General features: G+C 46.7%; 2 protein-coding genes across 2 annotated transcripts in view; one reads left to right on the top strand and one right to left on the bottom strand.

Moving 5' to 3' along the window:
- irbpl (interphotoreceptor retinoid-binding protein like) overlaps positions 1 to 10,118 on the top strand; it is a gene marked incomplete at both ends in the record, with an annotated part of 50,419 nt that extends 40,301 nt beyond the window's left edge. Inside the window, 6 exons of the mRNA XM_083787611.1 lie at positions 2,275 to 3,030; positions 4,963 to 5,500; positions 6,374 to 6,564; positions 8,078 to 8,220; positions 8,573 to 8,730; positions 9,942 to 10,118. Coding sequence (XP_083643737.1) covers positions 2,275 to 3,030; positions 4,963 to 5,500; positions 6,374 to 6,564; positions 8,078 to 8,220; positions 8,573 to 8,730; positions 9,942 to 10,118 — 1,963 coding nt within the window. The remainder of the gene's footprint in view (positions 1 to 2,274; positions 3,031 to 4,962; positions 5,501 to 6,373; positions 6,565 to 8,077; positions 8,221 to 8,572; positions 8,731 to 9,941) is intronic.
- The window catches only part of kctd2 (potassium channel tetramerization domain containing 2), a 182,675-nt gene that overhangs the window by 159,141 nt on the left and 10,283 nt on the right, over positions 1 to 13,251 (bottom strand). The gene's annotated exons all lie outside the window — the stretch shown is intronic.

The raw sequence follows: 13,251 nt of genomic DNA, 5'->3' as shown, positions 1-13,251 counted from the left end.
ATTGGGCTTGTTTTGAGGGGGGGCTTAGGGGGGCTAAGCCTCCACCAGAAGCCCCCCCTTGCCCCCCCCCCCCCCCCCTGGAGCCATCCTTGCCTAGAGTTAAGGTCATTACACACTGGCGAATTAGCGACGCGATGCGAATAAGCGATCTGAAAATGCGAAATATTGCATGTTGCAGTTCGCCTGCGAATCTCTGCAAAATACGACACCAGAGCGAACAAATAAAAGCGAAAACGGTCGCATTTTCGCACATTCGCCACTGATGTGGAAGCTTGCATGGACTTCAATAGTTTATTTTTAAATGCGAATTATTCGCACGAATATATCGCGTCGCCAATTCGCCAGTGTGTAATGACCTTTAGTGTTGAAGTGTCCTTGAGCAAGACACTGAACCCCGAATTGCTCCCGATGTGCTGGTTGGTGCCTTACATCGGTGTATGAATGTGTGTGTGCATGGGTGAATGTAATGCACACTATGTAAAGGCAAGCACCTTGGATAAAGGCGCTTTACATAGTGTAAGGCTATATAAATGCACCATTTAACATTCCACTGCCGTCCCATTAACAACTTGACCCTAATTTCTTCTTTATGTCGGGCACATTATTATAGGCAAAGACTTTCGGAAATGTTCAAAAGATGTTCAGAAAATGTCCAAAAAGTCCTTATCTTGTGAGCTTGCAGAAACCTCGAATTCACTACTTTTGATTGAACAGCCAGCAACCATGCCTATTCTAGGGAGAAACAGTCGCCCCCAGAATAGCAGATTTTACAAGCTCACAACGCAAATTCATTATTGCAAGCTTGAAGATTGGCTTTTTTTGGCAGAGAGATGCGGTGCAGACGGCGGTTAGTGCATGGTTGGTCATCGAGTCAAGTTGTAAACGTATAGGTTAGTTTGAATAAGAATAGAAGAAAGTGGTTAACCCATTCTGGACGGGAACCCCTTTTGGTGTTTTGAGCATTATCTTATACTTTAGCTATTGAAAAATAGCAGATCTACAAGCTCATGGTGTGGCACCGAGTGCCACGCTACGAGCTTGTAGATTTGCTATTTTAGAAAAATCGTGAAAATGTGCCTCAAATCTTTGAATATATATTGTTGTTACAGAGTGAACATTTTTAACTAAGAACTTTGCTTCTGGGAGTCGGTCCCTGGAACAGCATATTTTTCAGATGGGGGTCGGCTGCCAATTAGGCTATATATACTTTTTTCTGGGGTCCTTCACATGAAATATTCACTGATATAGAAACATATAGGGTTTTTCAGAAAACTGTCATGATTTAGAAGACATTCTTTTTACATTTCGATGTCAGGCCCTTATAACTGGTGTGTGATCCACTGAATGCCAGTGCCAGATCAGCGTGCAAAAACAGGGCTTGAGGTCAATCAAAATGCTCCCACAAGTAGGAGGACAGAGCAGCAGATTGTTGTTCTAAGCCTGTGAGAATAAAGTGCTGACTTAGACTTAGCATACCATATGGAATAAGCCTGTGCAACAAATGTTGGTGGGGTATGCAAAAAATTGCTAAGACGGCAAGCTTTCTCGCCACGGAATGAACTTCCACCTAGAAACTGTGATGATGTTAGATTAATTCCTTTTCATAAAACAAAAAGCGAAGAAAAAACCAACCCATTGCATCCGCGTGGGATTTGCGAGATGATTGTAATTATACTGTTGTGAGACATCCTTTCGTCGTGCCATTAGAGAGGTTATGTTTGCATTCTGTGCACGTACATGTAGGCAACACAACCACAGTCCACAAATTATACATGATACACAATACCTATTTGGGTCTGCTAAAAGTCACACATACATACAATGTTCACTTAGTTTAGACTCATTAATCTCCCGGGCCCTTTTCAACAAGAACCACAGAGATGCAAAGTATTCAACTTTCTGTATGCATACAGGTTATACAATTACCGCTGTCTATGAGCCTTCTATGAGCTGTAGACCTCTAAGACGCAAACACACATGGAAGGTGCTCAGAAAATAGCCCTAGACAGTGGCTGACTGAAGTAGGGTAACTATTTCTACCAGTCACAATCCCCTCATTGGAGATATCCCTGTCTTACGTTACTATGAATGGCACATTTACCGTAAGTCCCTTGCCATATTTAAGGATGGTATATTGGGCAACGTGGTGCGACCCTGTTTGGCTATAGCTTGTTATTGTCTTACAAAAGCACTGCAGGGGATAATGCGATTAGTGGGTTTATTGTGGGGGGCAAAGCCTCTTATGTGAGCGTTAACAGAAACGCGTGCAGTCAGGAAACAGTCCCATTTGTCAAAGAACCTCAGCGTGGACGGACGGAGGTTCTTGCCGATCGGTTTCTCTCAAGTCTCTCCGAAACGAGAGAAAAGAAAAATGGCTAAAGCAGTCCTCCTGGCGGCGTCTCTGCTTCTCCTGAGCAACGTGCTGGTGGTGCGCGCCACCTTCCCTCCCAGCCTCATCATAGACATGGCCAAGATCCTCCTGGACAACTACTGCTCCCCGGAGAAGCTGGTGGGCATGCAGGGCGCCATCGACGCGGCCTCCAGCAACACGGAGATCCTCAGCATCCCCGACCCCGAGACCCTGGCCAGCGTGCTCACCTCGGGGGTCCAGAGCACCATCAACGACCCGCGCCTCAGGGTCTCCCACGAGCCGGGCTACACCGCCGCCGAAGCCCCTCCCCAGGTCCCCGACCTGCCCACCGAGCAGCTCCTGGCCATGCTCCAGCACGCCATCAAGCTGGACGTGCTGGAGGGCAACGTGGGCTACCTGCGCATCGACCACATCATTGGCGCGCAGGTGGCCGAGAAGATCGGGCCCACGCTCCTGGAGCTGGTGTGGAGCAAGCTGCTGCCCTCCTCTGCGCTGATCTTTGACCTGCGCCACACCATGAGCGGGGACATCTCGGGCATACCCTACATCGTGTCGTACTTCACCGACGCCGAGCCCGCCGTCCACATCGACAGCGTCTACGACCGCCCCTCGGACACGACCACGGAGCTGTTCACCATGACCGACCTGCTCGGACAGAGGTACGTACGACCGCCCCCTCGGACACGACCATTATGGTTCACCATGACCGACCTGCTCAGACAGAGGTACGTACGACCGCCCCCTCAGACACGACCATTATGGTTCACCATGACCGACCTGCTCAGACAGAGGTACGTACGACCGCCCCCTCGGACACGACCATTATGGTTCACCATGACCGACCTGCTCAGACAGAGGTACGTACGACCGCCCCCTCGGACACGACCATTATGGTTCACCATGACCGACCTGCTCAGACAGAGGTACGTACGACCGCCCCCTCAGACACGACCATTATGGTTCACCATGACCGACCTGCTCGGACAGAGGTACGTACGACCGCCCCCTCGGACACGACCATTATGGTTCACCATGACCGACCTGCTCGGACAGAGGTACGGAGATTATAAGTGCCAATTAAACCCTGCAAGACCCACCGTTGCAACATTACAATTAATTAATATTTAATATTTTTCTGTTCTTTTTTCACATAAACATCATCGTTGATGTTAATTGTTTAGTCTTGCAATGCCATTGGTCATGTTATTTGCATATAAATACCCCCCACAGAGGCACAAAGTCCTAGTAGTACAAAGTAGTAGTAACGGCCAAGCTACACCAGGCTTTTCTCGCCCGTTTACTCTAAACGCACGGACCGTGCGTGCGTAAGCCAAATGCCCTGTGGCTACATCGATCTGTCAGACGTGCGGCAGGTTTGTGCGGGAACTTCCGGGAGGATATATAGATACGCACGCATGGGGGCATACGCACGTAAACACATTTGAACCGATCCTATTTTTAGAGCACGCGTAGGATGGCCTGCGGTATCCGTGCGTCGGTGTAGCTGGTATCATTGACATATATTGGTCCTATCCAAACGCACTGTACGCGCGCAGTAAACGTGCGCAGTAAACGTGCGCAGTAAACGCATACGCACGCGCGCAAAATTGCCTGGTGTAGCTTGGCCGTAAGGTTGAAATCTCTTTTTTGCAAGTAGAAATATATCCGGGTCTTGCAGAGTTAAAATTAAGCCCCTCGTTGTCCTCACCCAAAATGTATTTTGGTGGGCCTTAATGCCGTCATAATGACTGATTTATTTACACTTCGCTGATCTACAAGCTCACAACTCGTCGTAGATCTGCTATTTCCATTTAGTTTTCGTCAGTGAAAAAGTGACAAACATTTATTGTCATAGGGGGTCGTGGCCTGACAAGGTTGAGAACCACCGTGTGTGTGTGTGTGTGTGTGTGTGTGTGTGCGTGCGTGCGTGTCTGCGTGCGTGCGTGTCTGTTCACTTTTTATACTTTATTGAAAATTATTCAGGGTTTACAATTTATGTATTCACATGGAAATGACGTACAATACAAATCAAATGAGGCATTTCAATACAAAAGTGCCATGGTTTTAGTTTTTTTTTTGTCTCGAGTCCAGAGATCTCTGTCTTTTCAGTTCAGTCTATAGGCCTATCTGTTTATCTGTTTATCTGGCCATCTCTCCCGAGATGGCCTCCTGGTGAATCATCAAGGCACTTCTGCTGTTCCATATTTTGTTAACAACAATATCCCAGTAAAAATCGTGCTCCATGGCAGTCATTTTTTCAATAAAAATCACACACGTGTGAACTGAGTGGTGCAATTCCCCCCCCCCCCCCCCCCCCCTCTCTCTCTATCTCTCTCTCTCTCTCTCTCACTCTCTCTCATTAGAGTCACTACCCCTCTCACTGTTTCTGGCGCCCCCTACTGCTATTATTAAGTCACATACTCGTGCTTACACAGACACACACACAAACAGGTACGAGGACATTGCAAGCTGGTTGTAGGAGTGGTTGCACCACTCAAAAAACCCCATACATGACATACATAGCATTATAGGTGACACTAAGCTTATGCGTCTGTCTGTTCACCATGTCCGGCCTGCTCGGCGACACACAGGTACGGAAGCACCAAGCCCCTGGTCATCCTCACCAGCGAACACACCACCGGCGTGGCCGAGGACGTGGCCTACTGCCTGAAGAACCTCAAGAGGGCCACCCTCGTCGGAGAGAAGACGGCCGGCGGCTCCCTGAAGGTCGAAAAGATCCGTGTGACCGACACCGACTTCTACGTCACCATCCCCACGGCCAAGTCCGTCAACCCCGTCACGGGCTCCACCTGGGAGGTCGTCGGTGTCAGCCCGGACGTGGACGTCGCCGCCGAGGACGCGCTCGCCACCGCCCTGGAGATCCTCGTGCTGCGCGGCCAGGTCGCCGCCATAGTGGAGGGGTCCGCCGCGCTGGTCGCCGAGAACTACGCCTTCGAGGCCGTCGGCGCCGACGTGGCCGACAAGCTGAAGGGACTGCTGGCCGGCGGCGAGTACGGCCTGGTCAACACCAAGGCCGGCCTGGAGGCCAAGCTGTCTGGAGACCTCAAGACTCTGTCCGGAGACAAGAGTCTGAAGACCACCAGTAACACCCCTGCTCTGCCACCGATGGTAAGATATACATGGTTTCACTTTTCATTTCAATTTTTTTTGTTTTAGTTTATTTCTGACCTTTCTTAACAAGCATGTATAACAATACATAATTCATTATTCAAGACACTTGAGTGGCCCGAAAAGGTGTAGGCTGAAGCTAAAAGCTTATAATTGCCCTATTGGTTTAAATAATCAAATATTAAAACACATAAATAGAGCTAACAAAACTGTCAAACAGTTAATAAATATGTTTGTTAATTCAAGTAAGAAAATAACAAACTTATGACTGTATTACTGAATTATACTGTACATGTTTCCCCTTGATTTCCTTTTTTATTGTTTTTTTTTGTTGCATATAAGTGTATAATCTGCATCGTTCTGGTGAATTGAAAATTCAGCAGATTTTGTATTGATCTGTACGTTCATTGAACTGTACCCATATTCTACAATCTGACAAACGCAAACATTGTATAAAAAACCACACCCATGTGAAGTGAGGGGCGCTAATATATTAGAGTCTAACTCATGTTGATTAGGTGAAGTAATGGTGATGTAAAACAAAAGGTGCCAACACAAACACTAAACGCCATTAACAATAAAGAGACAATTTGACGTAATGAGTTACAAAATTACATAAGTTTTCCATTCATTGTCAATGGCGTTTATTAAACAAACATTGAACTAAAGACAAACATTCAACCTGTGTATAGGAGGGGCTCGCTTCCCTCAAAAACACGTAATTATGTGAAATGTGTGTAAAAACATTTATAAAGTCTATAGATCATGTGCTATTTTACTTCTTAACCTGAAGCTGAAATGGTTTCACTTCATACTTTGGCCACATATAATACTTAATGAAACCGTAGAACATAAACTCTTCCGTTGCCGCAGGACGCTTCTCCCGAGATGTTCATCGAGCTGATCAAGGTGTCCTTCCACACCGACCTGCTGGAGCACAACATCGGCTACCTGCGCTTCGACATGTTCGGAGACTTCGAGGAGGTCAAGGCCATCGCCCAGATCATCGTGGAACACGTCTGGAATAAGGTGGTCAACACCGACGGCATGATCATCGACCTCAGGTACGTTGGTATGGTATGGTGGGTCTCAGCCTGGGATCTTGCGGGGGTTCCCCGGTTGACAGTGAAGTGACAACTTCACCACTTCTTAACCTCTCTTCATATAATTGGTCCTCACTAATGTTCATGATGAAATACCACAAAACCTTTCTACTCAGTCTGTGTCTCACGGGAGGGCTACTGTGGGCAGTTCAGACACACCCGTCCACCAGTGACATCATCGATGGGAATCCAAGCTAATAGAAACTGCAGGCTTTCTATTCCTGAGAAGTTGTGATAGGCCTAATGGAAGCCATCGTTCTCACGATAATAAAAACTATCTGCCTAACGTGATGTCACTGGTGGAAGGGTTTCTGAACTGCCCACAGCCCAAGACACAGACCAAGTAGGATTTTTTTTTTTGTATTTTATCATGAACATTAGTGAGGCCCAATTATGAAGAGTGGTGAAGTGGTCCTTTAAGAACTTTTGAGACCATTTTTTATAAAAGAAAGAAAGAAAGAAAGAAAAGAACATTTACTGCATCAAATATAATCAAACTATTTTATAATAATTCGTCAAACATTGGCCAAATTGTCAAATGACATAAGAAAGAGGCAAACAATTGGGGAATAGCCAATCTACAAGCTCATGTTGCGAACTTGCGAGGCGTTATGAGCTTGCAGATCTGCTATTTTCACACTATTTATCTGTAGAACCTCCAAAACTGCAATTACAAGTGCTTCCCCAGTTCAAATACGATTATTCTTGGGGGGGGGGGGGGGGGGGGGGCAGGTCAGGTTGTGGCCTCCTGGTGGCGCTATAATAGGCCAATGTGAAAAGGGTGGGATATATTCCTCAGCCTAGTAGGAAAGTGCGTGAAAGATTTCACGTAAATTGCACGCTGCGTTCATGATTTGAGGCTTTTTGTTCAAACCTCCTGCAAACTTTGAAAGGCAATATTAGCCAATTAGGATGGAATATGAAATATCGGACAGATCGGTCTTGAGCACATGACTGTAGAGATACTGTGTAACGATTTGCGGGTTTTTGGACAACATCTGGAGGAGTAATATAAAACAAATGTGTTTTTACAAAAGTCGGCCTCCTGGTGGCGCTATAAACAGGCCGTTCTGGAAAATTAGAGATTAGCTGCTAACGGAAAAGGTTTGGGAACCACGTACTGCAGGGTACCCCAATAGGCGGCCCGCGGGCCATTTGCGGCCCACAGAGCGCCCACTTGTGGCCCATGAAAGAATTTCAAAAAAATAAAAAAAATAAAAATGTTTTTTTTTTTTAAGGGTCCCAGATATAAATGGCATTAAATGGGGGTCAGTAGCCTATGCATGTCAAACTGGGCATCCTTTTCAAATGGGGTCTTGCCCTGAAAATGAATTTTCAGGGCAAGACCTCGACCTCGCGCGTGCAGACTCGGCCCCCAGCCTGGTACGCTAGTCAAAATATGGCCCTTGAGGAAAATTAATTGGGGAACCCTGACGTACTGTCTTAACATACCCTGTGATGGTATGCCTTGCAGGAACAATGTTGGCGGTCCCACCACGGCCATCGCTGGGTTCTGCTCCTACTTCTTCGACGCCGACAGGAAGATCCTGCTGGACAAGCTGTACGACAGACCTTCTGACACGACCACAGAGATCTGGACCATCGATGAACTCACTGGTAAGGACCTTCTGACACCAGCCAGGAGCTCTGGACCATCGATGAACTCACTGGTAAACGGAGCAGATCAATTAAGCAATATCACACGAGAGGCAAGCCATTACTGTCATTAATGGCACGCCTGCGTTGCTGCAAGAACGTTGAAGCATGAAATCACAATATATAATATAAACGGATTTGTGGATTCCTCGCGACTTGCCTCAGTACAATCACTCCTACAATTTCCCAGATAATATTTTCTATTTTTACTCACTGCGTCTCTTTCATCATTCTCTCCTTCCTCTATACCTTCCATTCTCTGTCTTCCCCTATACTCCTCCCTACTTCTCCTTTCTCTCCTCCCTCCGTAAAGGTGCGCGGTACGGCGCCACAAAGAGCCTCCTCATCCTGACCAGCGGAGCGACCTCCGGCGCCGCGGAGGAGTTCGTCTACATCATGAAGAAGCTCGGCCGCGCCATGATCATTGGCGAGACCACCGCCGGGAGCTCCCACCCACCCCAGACCTTCCAGGTACAACGTTGTGAGAGAATGGAAAAACATACATCACACTCTGTGTGGGGAGGTCCCCGGGGGGGCCCCCAGTGGAGTTCTCAACGGGCCCGGCCCTAAAACGTTGGGTCGGGCCAAGTCAGGTTTGGCAGAACTCTACACAGAGTAAAAGTGAAACGCCTGTCAGCACCGGATCTTCATATAGATAAATACCCAGACAGACAGAACAGAACTATAATTTTTATTATTATTGAAAAATGCAATATATATATATATTGTTTCATGGCCCTAAAACATCGGGTCGGATTTGGGCAGAGTTTGAGAACAGACCCACAGAAACACGCGCCCAGGGTGCCGGCCCGGTTCCGGCAAGCCGCCCCGTGTCCGAAGCGGTCCATAAATGATAGAGTTACCATGTGGGGGTCCCCGGGGGTCCCCGGAACATCCAGACCCACTTATGACCAACCTATGACTTTGCTCTAAACAAACATTGTAACATCCTCAAAGTCCATAGACTTCGCCTCGCAAACGATTTACATCATACTGTGCTCTAAACAAACATACACTATGTACTATGGTGTATAAAATATCATGAACATTTGTAAATTACATTTTATTTTGTATTTATTTTTAACCATTGCTGCCTTTCAAAACACATGAAGGCCAGCCCAGCTAGTGGCCTCGTGGTTAGAGTGTCCGACTGTCCGTCCTGAGACTGGGAGGTTGGGGGTTCCATTCTCCAGCTGGGTACATTCTCTAAGCAGGGTGCTTAGTAGACGGGAAGCAGGGTGCTTAGCACTCACTCAGCATCAAGGATGGTTGGACTGGGCTAGGCCCCTGTGCATGCACGCACACACGCACGCACGCACGCACGCACGCACACACACACACACACACACACACACACACACACACAAAACAATAATTGATTAAATCAATTAATTACCAGCTGCATTATTTATTATCTGCGGGGGTCCGCTATAACTGCCTCTGTGTCCGTTTCAGCGCAGTACTGTAGGTAAAAAACAAAATTATCTAAGGCGGAACTATTGTGTTCTGAGTCATTCGTTTCCGCCGGGACATATTTGCGGTGTGCACATACATCAGAAAATGAGAAAACCACCTGGACTAGAGGACTAACTTGCACATCGATGATAGACTCAGCTTGCTTTTGCATAGCAGCATGGTAAATAAAACTGTTCAGTTAACCCTATAATTGCCTACACTTCCAGGTGGGCGAGACCGGCGTGTTCCTCAGCATCCCCACGGTGCGCTGCGACACGGCGGGGGCGGGTCCCGCCTGGGAGGGCGCCGGTGTGGCGCCGCACATCCCCGTGGCGGCCGACGCCGCCCTAGAGACGGCCAAGGGCATCCTCAACAAGCACTTTGCCGGCCAGAAGAAGAAGTGAACCGCCTCCTCCTCCGCCCTGCCCCGCTCGCGGCGGCTGATACAGAGCTGACGCCGTTCCTTCCTGCAATGGTCACTTTTTAATATGCTTTCTTTTCTTTTTTTTGTATTTTCTTTGGGGGGGTGGGGTTTGTGGGGGGGGGGGGAAACAAAGGATTTATGGGGGGGGTTTTAGGATGTGGAAAAGTTGTTAATATAATACAAGATGAATGTATAGGACATGAGTGTATACGGTCCAACTGTTTTGTTTTGTTGTTCTCTCTTTTACACCTAAGCCTTCTTTTTAGCGTATTTTGTTTTGTATATAAAAAAGAAGAAGTGGTGAGACCAACATGAATGAATTAGCCTATTAATAAAGCTACAACAACAGGGTGTCCTGGCATAGGGTAGGTTTGTGCTTCTGTCATTGATTCCAGTAGGTTTTTTGAACAGTTTCACTCCTTGTGTGAGTGTGTGCGCACACGCGTGTGTGTGTGTGTGTGTGTGTGTGTGTGTGTGTGTGTGTGTGTGTGTGTGTGTGTGTGTGTGTGTGTGTGTGTGTGTGCGCGCGGGGGGTACAGAGACGTGGGTTTCTTTCGGGATGTGGGTTTACAGTCTATGAATGTTTATGTAAAGCCAGATGTGATATGGTTATTCTAAGATATGGGGGTTATTCTAAGCTTATTCTAAGCTTTCTGAAAAATCACTTTTTAGCAAAGCAGCAAAATAAAGTGAGCAACTGCAAAGCTATAATGAAAAGATAATTACTAAACAGTAAACACACTACAAAGTCCAATGTGGGGTACGTTTTTTTTGTGTTCACCGACTAGGGGACAGACTTTGATTGAGTGTGTTTGTATCGCCGAACTCATTATAGGTGCAAATCTTCAAGCTTTTTTGTGAGCTTGTAGAGATATTTTTGTGCGACACTGTTGCACTATACAAAGTATAAAATGGATCTTAACTGGTTAAGATGGTTGGTCTTTCTTTCTTACTGTGTATGATTGTTTGTGAATCATGTTTTGGAACACAGGTTTATTCTTACCATGTGTGGGGGGAGGGGGGGGGGTGTTTGCATTGTATCGATTCCTGCGACAGAATAAACAAAGTTGAAAGGTAAAGCTTTGCTGTACGAGCCTCGTCTTTTCTAACAACAAAGACAGCAAAAGTATATATATTTGTATTATCCAGTGGTATAAGTAACTATACGTACATACGAAAGTACTGTATACTTAAGTACACTTTTGACCTGACGAAGTTGTAACTGAAACATCGAAACGTTGTCACTTTTTACTTTCACCCTGTTATTAAACTAAGGGCCTAAATTGTCCGAGCTGCTCCAGTGCCTCCTTTCCTCCAGTAACCTGTCCTGCTTCTGAGATGCACCAGACTGGCCTGCCATAGACTAGAGGCGCGGTTGGAACTCCCTTCTACACTTTTGAGATATTTGTACTTTACTTGAGTATTTCCAATTTCCAATACTTTTACTTCTACTCTACTCCATACATTTATTTGAAAACTTTAGTTACTAGTTACTTTGGAGATTTTAATTTTGATTAGACAAAATACATTGACCACTTCAACCCTATATACATGTGAAAATAGCAGATCTACAAGCTCACTTGCTTTTGTACATTTTGATACATTTTGATGCCTATACTTTCGTACTTTTACTTTACGTTTTTGAATACCAGCGTTTTATTGCACCACGTCGACCCGCCCGCCGTCGCCGCTTGCCCCCCTGCCGGCTCTGCTGGCAGCCCCTACATTGTTAAATCCGTCACTGGTGACAGGCGAGATGATCAGAGGAACAGAGTTTATACCATAACAATTATGAGATGGACAGAAGTATGGAAAGAGTTTCTCAGTGAAGCTGCAGCCAGTGAAAGAGTGGATATGAACTCTGGTCTCCGCATCATAAAAGGAGACCAGACCCTCCTCATAATCCACAAACACTCCCACTTTCTGGAGTTCCTCTCTTACAGGGCGGCGGACATAAACTGGGTGTACTTATTTCCATTTCACAACTCTATAGTCCAGTAACCATCGTTGGTCAGGGAGACTGATCTCTTCCTGTTGATGGCCTCTCCTAACCTCCAGTCAGTCTTCCCTGTAACCTTCCCGAGGAGAAGCTTTATTTCCCTAAAACACCGTAAGACCTGAGACCGGATACGACAGGAAGCACGCACATCTCCAGACATTCTACAGGTGCTGGTCAAAAATACGTACAGTGAAAAAGGAAGGGATGTCCGCACACTGAATTGTAGCTCCCAGGAAAATTGTTTATTTGTTACACTGTGGGTCTTCGTCAGGTTTATGCCTGTGCTGGTTGATGGCATTTATTCATTCATTACACTTGAGGTCAGACACTGATAGTATGGCTATGCTGAATCTGGGAATATTTTAGTTTTACACACCTATTTTTATGTTTTAATGAACCATTTCTTAACAGTATTCATACCTGACGAAGACCCACAGTGGTCGAAACGTTGTAACAAATAAAGAAGGTTCCTGAGACCACCTCCAGCCACCGCAGAACCCTTTTCATGTCAAGGCCCCCCAAATTGATATGTATTAGGCAGCGGACCCCCAATCTGAAAATGCTTTGTGTAAGGCAACATTTTCAAACATCTTTCTAAAAGTAGCAGATTAGTAGCCTAGTCTTTGATTAGCCAACCTAACCACTGTCTGACTTCATACAAACCAGAGCGTGCCTGCTGTGCATCTTGCGATCAAAGTCAAACTCAAAGTCGTACGATTAGTCACACACGTTACCGCAGTGAAATTTGTTCTCCGCATTTACAGTCTTTGGTATGACACGGCCCGGGAATGGGAGGCATACTATGATCCGACGGAGCAATGATCCGACGCACATTGGTCCGAGGTGCGCTGGGGGTCGGGAGAGGGTTGGGGTTAGGTTTAGGTGTGCTGCCCCGGGGGAGGTTATAGGGTGAGGGTTTGAGGTAGATTGTCGATCGGACCAATGCTCCGTCGGACCAAACACATGCACTCCCCGGGGATCGAACCCCCGACCTCCCAGTTTCAGGGCGGACACTCAGCGACACTCGCTGGTAAAATGGGACAGCAGAGGGGGGCGATGCATGATGATCGAGCATAATGTAAATGTTGCTTAAAGCAGCTGCTAACCCTCAGAG

Source organism: Protomyctophum parallelum (genome assembly GCF_964188405.1).
Source record: "Protomyctophum parallelum genome assembly, chromosome: 17".
In the NCBI taxonomy this organism is placed as follows: domain Eukaryota; kingdom Metazoa; phylum Chordata; class Actinopteri; order Myctophiformes; family Myctophidae; genus Protomyctophum; species Protomyctophum parallelum.
Note: the sequence above shows the minus strand (reverse complement) of the source record. Positions and strands in the feature narration are given on the sequence as shown.